General features: G+C 47.6%; 1 protein-coding gene across 3 annotated transcripts in view; it reads right to left on the bottom strand.

The window, feature by feature from the left end:
- NKAIN4 (sodium/potassium transporting ATPase interacting 4) overlaps positions 1–12,837 on the bottom strand; it is a 54,160-nt gene extending 41,323 nt beyond the window's left edge. For 2 of the 3 annotated variants that reach the window (XM_030010003.2, XM_030010005.2), the window contains exon 1: positions 12,460–12,837. In XM_030010003.2, coding sequence (XP_029865863.1) covers positions 12,460–12,513 — 54 coding nt within the window. In that variant the 5' untranslated portion in view covers positions 12,514–12,837. The remainder of the gene's footprint in view (positions 1–12,459) is intronic. The other variant, XM_030010002.2, reaches the window with a different exon arrangement.
- Between the last annotated feature and the right edge of the window lie 2,476 nt (positions 12,838–15,313).

Here is a 15,313-nt window from a genome sequence, read left to right as displayed (position 1 = left end):
CAGCCTCCCAATTAGGATGGCTGAGACAAACAGTGGTGTTATTATATGTAACTGTTTATCCAGTGTCACTCAGCCATTGTTTATTTTATGAGCATAATTTATCTCTTCTGTTGTGCTACCCAATTTGTTTGCATTTTCAGTCCAGTCGAGTGTCTCTGTTTTATTGTATACATCTTTTGGCCTCCCACCAACCGACTCTCCAATTAAGTTTCCAAGAGTGTCGCACAATGGCCAGGCTCCTCCTGCGCTTCATTTTTCGCGTGACGTTTGCGTCCCCTTCGTTTCTGCGCTGCCCCTGCCGACTCGCAGCTCCTCAATGGCTCATGGTTTATTCAACAGCAAAGCTGAATTTCTCTTTTCCCTCTCTTTTTCCCCTTCTCCCCCCTCTTTTAAAATAGAGGCTGGTCAATAGATGCCACTTTGGCAGCTCTGGAGAGCAAAGTTCATTTGCAGCAAATCTTTAGCAGTCATGTCTCCGAAGTGCAATGGTTTGGTGACCTTACAGGGACTGAAGCCCAAACTGTGGGACAGCAGCTCAGACGTGGGACACTCACAAACTCTTGGGTCTCCTCCAGTCACGAAAGGGGACAAAACCTTGCCCTCTATTAGCATGTGTTACCAAAGCTTCATCTGCACATGGCCCTGCCTCCCTGCTGTTATCGTTCCCCTTGGAGGCACGAGACGATTCCTCATCCCTGAAATGACGGCATCTTTGGCTTGTCCCTACTCCAAACTTTCTGACCATTTTTTTCAAGTCTTTTGATCTTCTTGCTTGCAGGTCTGTCTGCAAGGATTAGCTAAAATAGAAAAGTGCTAATCCACACTATGGAAATTCAGATCCTTGCCACTACATTAAGTAATTTCAAGTTTAATCTGGCAAGACTCTGAGGTGAACTCCAGAACAGTGATAACGATATCTGTGCATTGCCTCTTCCACTAGCGTGACAACACTGCAGCAGTAAGAAGCAGCATTTTCCTCCTTATCGTAGCTGGCTCCAGACTATCACTATTTCTGATGGGGTGCAACAAAATCCATCGAGTTCTCAGCCCTGGTTTGCAGTTAAACATGGGGTTTACTGCTGCATTCCCATCGAGTCTGCCAGGATTGAGTTTCTAGGATTTCTGCTAGAAAATCTGTACAGTGTCTCACCACCAAACGCTGGCACTCCATCTGAAATGCCCTTTGTTTGCAGGTTAGTGTCCAAAACTGGGAGTGAGGAACTTTACATGGCCATGGGAGCCACCATGAGGAAAAAACTTGGCAGCCATGAAACCTGGGTTACGTCTCATGTGAGGAAAGCATCCTTTGGCTAAGCGATCTGCAAAGGAGTTTACTGCCCCTCCACCTCCTGTCACTATGAGCTGCTTCACAAATTCATCGTACTTTAAATGATTCACTCAAGTATCCATTCAGTCCCAGTTCATAGATTGCAGAGCCTTTATTACACAGCCATATATTTAGCACCGGAATAGTTCTCAGCAGTTGTAACAGCCCTGTCATCTAAGGAATAAAACAAAGAGCCATTATTCATCAGAAGGGAGACACAGTCTTTATTGTCTGAAGCCACGGCAGAGTTTTTATATCACCCTATCTATTCTTTCAGGCTGTCACACAACTCAGTTTTAAGCTGTTTCTGTGGCAGCCCTGGAAGCCCCAACGCTTCTGTAGCTTCTCATAGCTAACTTCCCAGCTAATGTTGTTTTAAACTGACAGCAGGACTGATCCTGAGCGCACCGAGTATGACTTAGGAGCAGGAAAGTTAACCTTTCCAGAAAAGCATGAGGTAGACGTTAGTCTCTGGCTAGGTCAGGACTAAAAGCCATGCAGGGCTATTTAAAGACATGAGGAAGCATGGCTACAAGACGCAATGGATGAACGTGCATTTTGGGCACTGATTATATGCAGAAGATCTGGGTTTGGGCTCCGGTCTGATGGCAGAGCTTTGTGTAGACTGTAGGACCCAAGAACACTCCGAGGTGTGTGTGCCAGCCGTCCCAACCTCACACCGGTGTGGCTCCGGCAGCCCTCGCGTACAGTGTCATGGTTTGCTTGGTGGGTGTATGTCCAGCGTGGAGCTGGCGGAACCAGCCTGGTTCTCTGGATCTAGACACCTGGGGATTAGTACCTTGAGGTGTACTCGGCATGAACCACCCTCCACCCTGCCTGGCATCTACCTGACTTCTTCTGCATCTCTGGGAAAAGCAGGTTGGATTTTGGGCCAGAAGACCTCTTCTAACACGCACTTCTGCGGTGCAAATGAGCCCGTTAAATGCGAACGAAGCAGCACCATTCACAGAACCAACTACCATCATGGTCTCCTCAGGCTTCTGAGAGCATTTGAGAATCTGCCTGTGTCAGCACAAAGGCAGGATAAAGAGCACGCAGAACAGATACCTCTGAGAAGGTGTCGTGCCGCGGCTCTCGCCAGCTGTTTGCACAGCGAGGCAGACCCATCCTTCCCTTGAATGTCTCCTCTCAGAATAATGAGATGGGAAACTTGAAGACCCAGAATCCTAAAAAGCTGCAGACATTTGAAAAAGAATTGCCCTTTCGCAGCTTTGTAATTTGTTTTAAGGCTGGCAATCGCATCTCCAAACCCCCATGCTCACTTTTCTCCACATGCTCGGAAAGCAAAGGGCACATAACAGACTGCGAACTCCCATCGCACTTCTCCCAACACCCACTCCCCTCCCTGCCGAACAGCCAGCAATCTCCCAGGCTAATTAGCCAAACTGTATTCTGCACATATTTAGCATTTCTGAGTAATTAGGATAATCAGATTTCTCCCCTAATTCTGTACATATACAATACAAGCAGGTGTATTGCCTTTCCCACAATGATATCACAAAAAGTGCGTTGTCTGCCAGAGCTAGGGATGCCAGCCGCCTGTCAGAGCCCATTCTCATCTCACACATGGAAATCTACTGCTAACGGATTACCAGTAGCCATGGGAAATTAGGAACTGGATTTGATTTGGCTAAGTAGCCAGCACTTCAGATATTTATGCAAGCTATCTAAATGCACAGTCTTCAAATCTGGCCAGAGATCTGGATGATCTCTTCACTGTCCTCCAGGGAAGAGCTGCAGGAGAAGTTCTTCTGCGCTGCAGTTGAACAGGAGGTGTTTGGCCCAGAACCTCAAAGGTGTTTTGGGTTCTGGGGAGGTGCGATAGTGTGCCCAAGACTCAGGACTCAGGTCTTGGTCATTCTCCAAGAGGTTAATCAGCCTGCGGACCTAGACCTTATCTCTGTGAACCTGTCAGCTGGTAAACACATACTTGTGGTCTCGACTGCTTTCAAGGGCTCTAAATGAAGGTCAAAGCCAGTCAGGCCAGGCCAGCCCTTTCTTGTCCTGCTGAGGGGGGTCTTTGGTTCAGCAGTTTTTCCTCCAGTCAGCTTCACTCAATAATTCCTTCTCAGGGAAGCAGAAAAGTTTTTTTAAGTGCCCATGACTACATCCTGGTCCTTGGAGCATTTGGATGTGGTGCTTCCACCAAAGTGCGACTATTTCCCTCTTGATGGAGTATCAAGAGTCCAGCATCTCTGAAAGAAGGAAAGGATGCTCCCAAGCCCCACAGCATGGTGTTAGGGACTCCTGAGCATCTGGACCATAGCAGTAACATCAAGCAAAGACCCTGCCACATACCCTCCACAAAAAGACCATCTATCTGCTGAGCTTCATGTATGGGAAAAATTTGCTTGTAGACCTGAGAGTACAACCCAATATACTCCCAACACAAAGCAGCCATTTCTAAATGTGCAGGGCAATGCTCTTACTGTAGTCCTGTAGAATAATGCCCAAACCTCCTAAATATGAACAAATCCGGGTAAGACCAGGATTTAGATTCCTCCTGATCTCCAGGTAGGTTAATCGTCCTGGTACTGAGATTGAGCTCTGGTTACTACAGAGGTAATTTTCAGGTGGAGCTGAAGATAGACAGTGACAAACTGTTAATTGTGGTGAGGCTGTTTATCTGTGATGGATGAACACACCATACAGAGCACTCCATGCAAGGTTACACTCAATATTTTATAAGTTCTGTGTTGGTAATAAAATGCTCCATCCCCTTCTTTAGTGTCCTCCATCTCACCTTCCCTGTTCAGATGAAAAGGTGCTTACAGATGAACTATCTCCAGAGAACAGCACTTGGAAAATATAATTCAGCACCAGACACTTTAATGTGTCCAAGGCTGTTGTCAGGGTCACCACAGACACAGGACGGGTCCCTGTTCCCCAGAGAGGGGTCACAGGAAGCATCTTCCTGGGCTTTGTATATTTGCTCTAACTGTGTATTCATCTGAGCACCAGGATTCAATTCTTATTAAGTGTACTTAGCCCTTGAGGAAAAGTGTAACCCAACTATCCTCAGTAATACTCAATTCCCGTTCTTCCATATCTTTGACCAGGTGACTGGTTGCCCAAGTTCTCGCTAATGAAGGAGAGAGTCTGTCCTGCATCATTCTGACCTACCTTCTTCAGGTCAGCGATGTCCCATGTCGCACAACGACAGGGAAAGAGACTTGGAGAGCTGTGCTGAGAGAACAGATCCTGTCACAGAGCAATGCCCTCCTAGACCTGGCAGACCGAGCTCAGAGGCAACTCTGCGGGATGTGGGATGGAGCGAGCTGGGATGAGGAGCCCTTGGCTCACCCTGCTCCAGGCATCCCATCTCCAGGGATCTCATCAGTGGGATCCTCAGCTGCGTTCTTGTCTCCTCTGAGGGCAGTGCAATGGGGAGCAAGTGGTGAGGGTGGTGAGGGGCTGCCCCAAAGTGCAGAAAGGGCATAAAGGCTGGATCCCCCAGCCGTTCCCATCACTCTGCAGTGAGACTGCCTGCTGCCGTAACGGGGTGGCAATTTGTGCTCCCACACTTCTGAAAATCAGGGTCTGGGTGGACATCTGTGTGCTTGCTCCATTGGTGCAGAAAAAATATGGTGATGGTCCTGGTTTTCTAGAGTTTTGAGCACTGGATGAAAAAAACTGGAGAAAAAAAACAAAAAGAAGGAAGAAAGCAGATATTTTGCTGGCCTGAGAGAGCCTGGAGAGCAGGTGGGAAGCTGCCTGCAGGGCTGGCCATTTGCTGAAAGGTGGCAAAGGAAGCTGGCACAGCAACTCCTGACGTCTGCCTTCTCCAAGCAGGTGATGAAGACAAGCTGTTGCCTCGATTCCCACAGTATATTTTCATTAAGCCGTGGCAGACGGCTGCGGAGGTCACTGCTTCCACACCATCATCCTTTCAACCGAGAGGTGTCAGGGAATCTGACATCTCAATTACTAAACCTAGATTCACCCAAACAACATCCAGGATGAAGGAGAAAGGGGGATCAGAAAAGCTGCTCTCCTAATTTCCATGAATCCTCACCTTTGAGAGAAAATCTGGGACGTGCGCTTCCCTAATAAACAACATATTTGTGCCTAACGTCCTGACACAGAAGCAGCTGTGCTGAGAACAAGCCACAGACACCAGGAAAATGGCAATTAAGTCCTTGTGGGAATGAGACCAAAAATCATCCCTTGGAAAAGACAGTTGATGTTAATGAGCTACAGCGAAGTCAAGGGAGGAGCTATTGATCTTGCCCCAGCAGAGAACCGCTGCTCCCTCCTCTCTCATCTGTGAAACCTCAGGACATACAGCAAAATAAAACTTCTGTTCTTCACTTCACAAGGACTTTTGGGTGTGGGCCCAGGGCTCAGCTAACCCAGGGCGAAGCCAGAGCAACATCACCATTGACTTTTCTGTGTTCAACGTCAAACACAACTCCGACATGCTGGTGAGAAGCAGTACTTTTGTTGAAACCCCATCTCAGAGATTTCTGCTAGACATTTCAATCATTTCAGTTCTTCTCAACCCTACTATTACTACCTACTTGCCTATTACTGATTCCCTACCATTTACTACCATTAATCCTCGCTTTTGTAATCCCTACTATTATCCCTGGCAAGGAGATGATGAAGTAAGATTCTGACCCTTATCAAACTCAATAAACAAGCAAAGCAGAAGTCATTTATTCTTTTCCTGAAATCTCATGAGCTTTAAGGTAATACTATGGCTCTGGAATGATTACAAAATACCTCAGATTGGCAGTTCTGCAGGGTGTTTATTCACTGAGTTTCCTTCTACAACAAAAATACCAAAACCCACTGGCCTATGGGCAGATGAGTCAGCTTGGCAAGGCAGTACCCTGTAGCAATGCTCAAGCCGGTGCTTTCTCTTTGAGGACTTCTCCCCTTAAACTCCAACACGAGCTGGGTTTTGGGGAGACACGATGACCTCAGAGATATTTGGAAGTTGAGAACTTCCAGACTGCACAACTCCAAAGAATAAAAACACCACCAAAACAAATTTTTAGTGAGACTTTTCAGCTTTTTTACAGAAGCTTGAAAACACTTCTGAAAAGTTCAAAATATTTGGGGTTTGGCACAATAACCCCCCCCATCATTTTCAGCAAACATTGCTAAACGCCAGAGTATTTTCATTTTTTTGCCCAGAAATGTCTTTTTTTCCCTCCTCGTGTTCTAGAGACGGGGAATGGGAGAAGAATGCACTACTTTTGAGATAAAAGTTTCCACTTTGTTGAAAACTCTCTTTCTACCAAACCTAAACACAGAGACACAGCCTATGCAGTTAGGTGTGCTTATCATATCTACTGCAGCCCAGGAGGAGTGGGGACAAAGGGAACCCCACAAGCATAAGGACAGTAAATCACAAATTATCTCGCTTTTGTTTGGGTTTTTTTAGTAAGAAAGAGAGGTTCCATTCTACTGACCTCAAACCCAATGTTTTGTTAATGGGAAAAGAGAGCGCTACAGCTGGGGCACTTACTGCTCGCTAGATCATACGCGTTTTCTTAAGTGCTCAAAAAGTGATGGGCTATTCCAGAGTTTTCCTGGAGGAAAAGTGATCATAATCTGGCCTTTGTTATCCAGTTTGTTCTCCAAGAGTTCCTGCTTGAGGGCCCCTGGAGCAAATTCTTGGAACAACTCCATTTTGCACCCCAGCCAAAATGATCCGAGTTTCCGTATATTATTAGCACACAATGGAGAAACGTCAGCTCCCTTAACCCCACACCAGCCGGGGGAGAGGTTCCCCATTGGGAGAAAATCAGGTCCTTCTCTTCTTGCATGGCCCTGGTGCTCGGAGAGAGGAAAAAGGGGAAAGCAAAGGAGTAGAGAGTGACCGGGAGAAATCAGAGAGCGGTCAGGCAAACATACTGCGTCAGCTGAAATAAAGTCCCGGTTCTCCAAGAAGAGTTGACTTCAATACCACCCTGCCCTCAGCTGCCTTTTGGCTTGGCTTTTGCCAAATTTCATTCCTGGTCTGAATGGGTTTGGTTAGAGGACACAAAGAAACGTGGTTCCTGTGAGTCATTTGCTATCTCCGCCACCGCGATGGGAAACGCGGATGCGGGCTGCCGGGCAAGGCACAATCTGCAACGGGGCACGTCTGAAACATGTACCCCAAGCTTCTCTTCCCTTGTGCTGCTCTTGGGCTTAGACCACTGTGCTACAGCGGTGCTGACTCCAGCTGCTCAGGGGAAAAAAAAAAAAAAAAATCTCATGCAAAAATTCAACCTTTTGTAAGAAAAGCTCCACAACTCCAAAATTAAAAATGTTTGCCAGCACAGCAAACATTTGCCAGCACATTTTTGATTTTTCGCCAAAATATTCTGGCCAAAACTTGGGAGAAAAACTCAGAATTGTCTATGGAAAGCAGATACTTCTCATGAAAATATTCATTTAGTCAAATCCCCAGGTTTCTACTGAAAGTCAGCTTCAGTGGAAAATGCTGACGAGCTCTATTATTGGCACAGCTTTAATTTTCCTTTGTCTGGAACAGACACGGAGAAGACAGCATCTGTCAAACGTAGTCTTTAGACTTACGTTATTATTTAGCCTGGAGTATTGTTCAAGGACTTCAGGAAAGGTTCAAGCCATCACGGTGCTAGGTGCTGTGCGTATACACGAAAGATAGTCCCTTCCCTAGAGGGACTATAATTTAAGCACAAAACGTGGAGGAGATAAACAGTTGGGGAGAACACAAGGTAATTTTGGAGGTGTCCTGAGCAGCGTGATGAGCAAAGGGACACTGTGCTTCCCCTTGCACCTGCTCTTGCCTCGAACGCTTTGTGCTCAGCCGTACCACAGCTGTGTGAGCTCAAAGCTCCCTCAGGAGATGCGTCGAAATGCCCCAGCTCCGGAGGCAGCTGCAGAGGAGGGGAGAGAAGGGTCCTGCTCTCCCCACCCTGCCTCCAGTTCAAAATGTTCCTGGGATGGAGAGGAGAAAGCCAAGAAAGGAATCTCCACAGCCTCCACGTGTCGCAATCCTGCTTGCTCCTTACCTTGGATAGGAAGATGCTTTACCACCCTCCCTCTTGCAGCCCAAGTGTGCTGATCTGATCGAGCCCACCTATTTTAATTCATGGGGTTTTTTTGCCCAGATCCTGCCTTGCCTGACTTGCCGTGCAATCCCACCTGCCTGTCTGCCACGTTTCCCTTCTGCCCTCACCCCCTGCGTGCTCTTTATCGCTTTATGCCTCGATCAAACTGACACAACCGCTTCAGTTACAAGAAAGTAGTTAGAGAAGGATCTGTGCTGGTTTCAAATAGTTTCCAGAACTGGTCATCCCCTTCTGTAAGAGATTAAAAAGGCATTGCTGAGAAGGGAGTGAGGGAGAAAGAAAGCACGAGAAAATAAATAAATAAAGGTATATAGTTACTTTTGGTTAGTCTCAATATGCAGTCCCGTCCCAGGGCGCCTTGTTCTGTGCTCATTTGAAGTATTAGTCACTTTTTCCATTAGAAGCTCTTATTCTAGGGGGATTTATAATGTATCTGTAAAATTGTCTCCAGGCTTTGCTTGGCATCTGAGCTCTCAATCCACGGACAGAATGTAAAGAAACTACAGTTGTTTGATTTATTGGGACAGGGCACGGGGAGGGAGAGAATTTTTCCATGCTCGGTGGAAATAAATTCACATAGTGCTTTCACTGCACAATCACTTACTGCTCCAGAAAATACACCGTTTGGGTGCAGTCTCACGCTGGCAGAGAGGAAAGAAGCAAATCAATGATTTTTTAATATCTCCCTGCTTGAGACCCAGTCCTCGCTTGTGGTTTCTCGCCACGACCCACCCAGTCCACAGTCCTGCTGGGTGCGACGGTCTCTGTCATACCACTCGGGTTCAGAAATCCTGCCCTTGACAAGCCTTTTTCAACCCTAATTTCTACAGGGGACATTCGTTAACCCTCTGCAAGGGCTGTCTTACAGAGTTCTGATTTTTTCCTGGGGAAGACTTACGACTCGTTTAAGTTTTGCTCATTTTTCTTAATATGCAACTGCCCAAAGGCTGGGAGGGATGAGCAAGGGCTGGCAAGCCGCTGTAGGTAACATCAGCACCTGAATGGCAGAGGTGTTTGGGCAAAGCGAGAACTGGGAGGTGACGACACGCTTGGGATGCACAAACTCTGGGCTACAAACACCCCATCACCTTGCTGACGGTCCTCCGCTACGCCACGGCTGAGGGTAAGCTCATCTGCAGGGTGGCCCTGACCTGGGCCAACATTCACCCAAACTTCTGTTGAAGAAAGGGGTGGATTGGGAAGAAGGGAAGGATTAGGGACAGTGACACACACTGGGATCAGGGGGAGGGAGAGCCAGAACCTTCTCGCAGCCTCCCTGCAGCACCTATCAGCAAAGCAAGAGCCTAACGTGGATGTTTTAAGGAAACAATAACCTAAAATTGGAACATGGCAAATTATTTATTCCAACTACAGCCTTCCCTCCCCCCTTGATTAGCAAACCGCTGGGGAGTCAGCCCTGATTTTCTTCAGACAGACGCATACAGCTCTCCTCCTCTATTTCTGCCATGACTGCTCAGCCCGTGGGGGGCTGAAGATCTAGTTGGTATTCGCATTGTGTAGCAGCTCCTTGAATTCACACGTTGTTCTGCTCTCCTACTGGATCACAAACTTTTTCTTTGGGAGCATACAGTGCAATGATGAATATGTTTGTTTTCTGCCTTTTTTTCCAGGGAAACATTTAGGCTGCAGGGTGCAAACGCTTCCCCACACACTCACTCAACTACTTGCACCTAATAACAAAATGATCTCTATGAAGCATTGCAACTTGAATTCCTACTTTGATTTTTTGGGGGGTGGTTGTTTCGTGTTTCCATTCATCACTTCTAAAAAGCCCCAGTGAAGCCTTGAGGAACAGACATGAGAATACATAAAGAAACACAGGGGTGTGCTGCAAAACTGAAGTGGGAAATCCCAGTGCTGAAATCATCTCCCCACCTAACTCAGAGGCAAAGCATCCACTGACCATAGAGGAGCCAGGATTTCACCCCTGGGACTTCGGAAGCGGGAGACACGGTGCTTGGCAACATGCAGGGAAGACTGTGAAGGGTTCAAAGTATCAAATGAAGCCAAGCAGAGACATGGAGGAACAAAGGAAGTTCACGTCATTATAATTTATTGATGATCTTGGCCTGATCGCTTCAGTGTTTTGTCTTAACACAACCCACCCTGAGCAGCAGCGAGTCCTGCAGGTCACTTGGCTGTACTGATGTGGAAGTGATGTGACGATTTACAGACAAACTTTGCTTAAAAAAAGTAAAAAGAAAAATAAAAAAGCACCAGGCTGGATCGCACCCTCACCCAAGCGCTTGCTGGGAACTGGCCAGGATCTCCTGACCTCACCCCCACCGGAGCATGGCTCCAGGAATTCCCTCACCATAGTTCACATTTTTCCAGCTCTACCAATTCACCCAGCAAGTGCCATGGGAAATTGCTACGGCCGAGGCATCCAAACTTGCTTAAGAATGAGCCAAACTGATTCTTTTCTTCAAGGAGGAGGGTCTTAAGGAAAATAAAATGCTGGGGGTTCTTTGTCCCTGTATCTTGGTTACGAGAAAACTCCCACGCTTGTCAGAAATAAGCACAGCACCAGCAGCTCATGGCTTTTTCTCTTTCTTATTTTTTTTTTTTTTTCCCCCAGTGTGTGTGAGTGTGTGCTTTAAAGCAGGATGACATAGTGATGGGTTTAAGAGACAGTGAGTGTTGAGATGCCAATTTCTAATGTAATACAGGGTACAGCTTCTTTCTTCTGTGATCACGGGTGAAAAATCAAAAGAAATAATCCAGGAGACTAAATACACTCCCCAGCCATTCAACTCACTCATAAATATGCCTAGCGAGATGCTTTGTGCAAGAAAACCCCACCACTTGTATTCTGTATTTTGTTTAACTACGAGTCAAATCTTCCACCCGCATCTTCCACTTGTGCTAGTCAGAGTTAACAGGGTTGCATTCCCACCCTCTTCCCCTTCAATTTTAGGCTGATGGCTTACATTTAAAAACTAGCAGGTTTATTCTAACGAGAGGCTCTCTCCCACGTTCAGCAAAGTGCCCGCTCACTGTCCCTTCGCAGAAAATAGACCGCTGTCACAGTAAGCAACTCCAAAACAAAGAGTTTTAACTAGCCTCACCCCTTGGCACTAGCTTACTATTCAACAGAACTTAGCAGGAAGCCTGCCCTTTCCTGCACGCTGCTAATGCTGCAAAATAAAGCAAATTTGGAAGAAGTAAATGAAATTAAATACATAGATGCTGTCATTTCCTTTTTAAGGCTCGAGGAGCCCTGGAGCCCTTTAGCTATTGACAAGAAGGGGACCCTCCAGATCCAGGCTGGAGGCACAGCCACTCGGGGAACAACCAGACCTTTGTTTATCATGTTATCATGTACGCAGATGTCATGAGGACGAGGAACCCCTGCCCATCAGGGGCGACACTTTCTGCACACCGGGAAGTTTATTCCTAAATAAATACGTGTGTTATTGATAAGCACGTTCTATCTAAGCGCTTCATCCCGAGGAGGTTTGAAACAATTCCTTCCAAGCCAGCACAAACCCTTCCCGTACCGGCGAGCAGGGTGGGATTCGGGGCGAGCAGGGTGGGATTCGAGGCGAGCCCTTTCTCGCAGCGGGACACGAAAGAGGCTGAAGGTACCGGTGGGTTTCGGCACGTATGGAGTTGGGTTTGGTTTGCAACATCGCCACCGAGCCCGCCGGGACTCCTTTCACGGTGTGATTTTTTTTTTTTTCCCCCCCAGTTGTATTTAAAGCACAAACTTAGGAATTGAGAACTTCTTTTTTTTTTTTTTCTTTTTTCTTTTTTTTCTTTTTTTTTTTCTCCCCCCCTCCCCCCAAGCGTTTCTCCGAGTTTTAGACATCACTAAATCCCCCGGCGCAGCAAAGCCTTTCCCGGAGCGCAGCCTGACATCCCTCCACCTTCTTCCTCCGAGACGAACTTGAGGAGGGACCGGAGCCTTTACCAGCCCCGGGGCAGCGGGCACCGAGGTGCTGAGAAGTGGAAAAGCTTTTGTTCCCATCCCGGGGAGCAGACACCGTGTCGTCCCCCACCACCACCACCTCCACCCCCGGGAGCGCCTGCACTTACCAGCTGCAAAGTGCAGAGGAAAATGAGGGTGCAGCGCCCGGTGCAGCATCCCATGGTCCCCGAGCAGCGGGGACAGGGACAGGGAGAGGGACAGCCCGGCTCGTTGCGGTCCCGCTGCCGTCCTGGGGCTTCTCTCCGCTCTCTCCTCCGCTCTCCGCGGCCCGGCCCGCAGCTGCCGCCGCCGGGAGCGGGGAGGGAGGAGGGAGAAGGGAGGGAGGGAGGGAGGAAGGTCGCGGCGGCTGCCGGAGCCCCTCCGGGAGCCGGGGAGGAGGCAAGTGGGGCCACAGCTTTAAAAGGGCAATGCCCCGACGGCGGCCGTCCGTCCCAAATGCGGGTAGAGGCTTTGCGGGGTGGGATGCTGCTGGGATTCGCTCCCACCGCCCTCGCAGGCGCGGTGGGATGATGCTCCCGGCCCCGAGCCCTCCCCCGGGAGGCTGAGGCAGGCAGCTGCTGGGGGCAGCTCCTTTTCGCCCCCGCCGAGGGCTGCTGGAGTGGCTCCGGATTTTGATTTTTATGGTTTTTTTTTTTTTTTCCCCTGGATGGGACGCTTTTCCCCAGGTGGTGCCGGCTCTGCCGCTGGCCGGGGGTGTCGGGTATGTGCCGGGGCAGAGGGGCGTGCGGGACAGGGAAGCTGTGTGTATAGGACACGAAGGCTATAGGGCATCCTAGGGGATGGGAATCAGGAGTTTCTCTCCCCCTTCCACATGTACTCATCGCCTTCCTCCCCGTGCAGGTGCTGGCATGCTCACCCTAAAAATCGTGAAGCCTAGAATGAACCTAAAATGCAATGGTTCTTCCCATAAAATTTGTCAGCAAGGGTGCATGTGGAAGACAGAAAGGGGGATAAGACAAGGAATTCTTTAAAATGCACATTTGTGGGTATTTTAAAGAAATACATACCCAGGCTTGTGAATGAATCACTGGCTGACTAGTAGTAGAGGGATGTAGGGGAGCATCTCTCTTCTTCCAAGAAGAGTTTCTACCTAAGCACCATCTTTGAACCACTCGCCATACCCTGCATCTGTAGAAAAGCAAGTCAGTCTACTTCAATTGCAAAGAGTAGAGAAAATGTATGAGCGCACAACCACCTCCTTTACATGCCTAAGACCTTCACATTGCCTCCTCTCCAGAAGGAGAAGCAGGGCCCAGAAGACACGGGATCATGTCAGCCCTCCCTGCCATACACGTTTCTGGTCGGCCCGAGGAGCAGGTCACACACCACGGGCTGTGATTGGGACAGACTTGTTGCTAAGCTCAACACAACAGGATAAGAAGCTTTGGGAGAGACTCATCTGATGATGATGTCGTCTCTGCAATCTCCAGTGACTCCAAAGGCTGTGTGACAGTTTGCTGTGTTACTCTCAGGCTGTTCCTTCTTCCTCTGAAGCAAGTCAGGGTTTTGCTTCTGCCTCCAAAGCAGGGTGCGACTTTGTACCGTGAGCGACTGGTTCCGCTTTCCTTTTAAATAAGCATGCCACACTGCATGAGTGTGAGAAGGAGGTGGTAGCTGAAATGATAGAAGCCTTACCATTTTACTCAAGGAAAGCATTGCTTAACTATACCCCAAGGAAGCAGGATTAGTCCTAAAGTGCTGTGAATGTTAAAAACTTTATATTAACAACATTATTGTTACTCATATCAGCCACAGGGAGAAACAGAAAAAACAAGCAAGCAAACTATGAATACCTAAGATTAGGAGACAGACTCTGAATTGATCACAAATCCTGCTGGTTTTAAATGGTAAAGTATATCGATTATCTGACCTGTGCACTGTGCATAGCCAGGGCATCAATTAATGCAGTCAGATACAATAAAACACATTTTATTATAGGTGAAAGGAATACACCCAGAGAAGAAACCAATTTACTTCACCCAGAAAACTGGACTGAAGAAGCTTTGGCAGTATTTGCATTCCCAGGAAGATGGGTTTTGGATGGCGGAGGCAATAGGAACAAAGACCAGTTTATTTTTTAATGAATGTAGATGAAACTTGCTTTACAAACTGCATAGGGAGGTCTCGCTCTGCACTGTAGGGTCAGGCAACCTGACATCAGAATTAAAACAGGAGCTTAAGACTGCCGAGAGCAGGCTGGGGTTAGGCCGGTTTGCGTTACATGCTCTGGAAACTGCTGGGAACAGCATGGGAAAGGCTGGGTTGCAGCTGTGCAGGTTAGTACCTGGCCTTTGTGCCATTTCTTAAGGTTTCCTGCATCTCTTCTGCTGCCTCCTGCTTCTAAAACCCCCCTGTAAGCATAGCTATTTTCCAACTCAGTTGTACTACAAAGGAGACATCATGTGAAACACCAAAAGGTATTGCTGCTGAAATACTAAGTTTGACATAAACAGGATTTTTTCCGCCTGCACTTTTATCTTGATAAGCTAAGTAAAAGGCAACCATGTGTTGGCTGGGACTCCACATGCATCTGAAAGAAAACACACTGACTCTCCTTAGCTTATTAAGAAGGGTGAAACCACAGAGAGACTTAAAACTTGCAGAGCCTGATCTTACAATCTTAATTCGTATGATTTCTTATCTGCGTTGGTATAGCAGGAGGCCTGGACATGGAGGGGATCTGCCTTTAAGCATCCAAGTAGCCTCACTGGTTTTAGTGGGGCTACTCACAAGTTGAAAGTTGGACATGTGCTTCAGTACTGTGGTCTCCAACTTCTTTTGATTATGGACACCAGTGAAGGTGCACTGAGTTTGAATCTCCTGACGACAAGTTTGGTTTTTTTGGTTACTCTTTGCAGACTAATCAAAAAGTCTCCTGCAGACCTCCATAAAATCCTTTATTTCCGTGAGATGAAATCTTAACTTAGCTGAATTTGGACCTAAGTGAATAAAACACATAGA

This window comes from Aquila chrysaetos, chromosome 3 (assembly GCF_900496995.4).
Source record: "Aquila chrysaetos chrysaetos chromosome 3, bAquChr1.4, whole genome shotgun sequence".
Taxonomy (NCBI): domain Eukaryota; kingdom Metazoa; phylum Chordata; class Aves; order Accipitriformes; family Accipitridae; genus Aquila; species Aquila chrysaetos.
The sequence above is the reverse complement of the archived record's forward strand: the minus strand, read 5'-3'. Positions and strand labels throughout refer to the sequence as shown.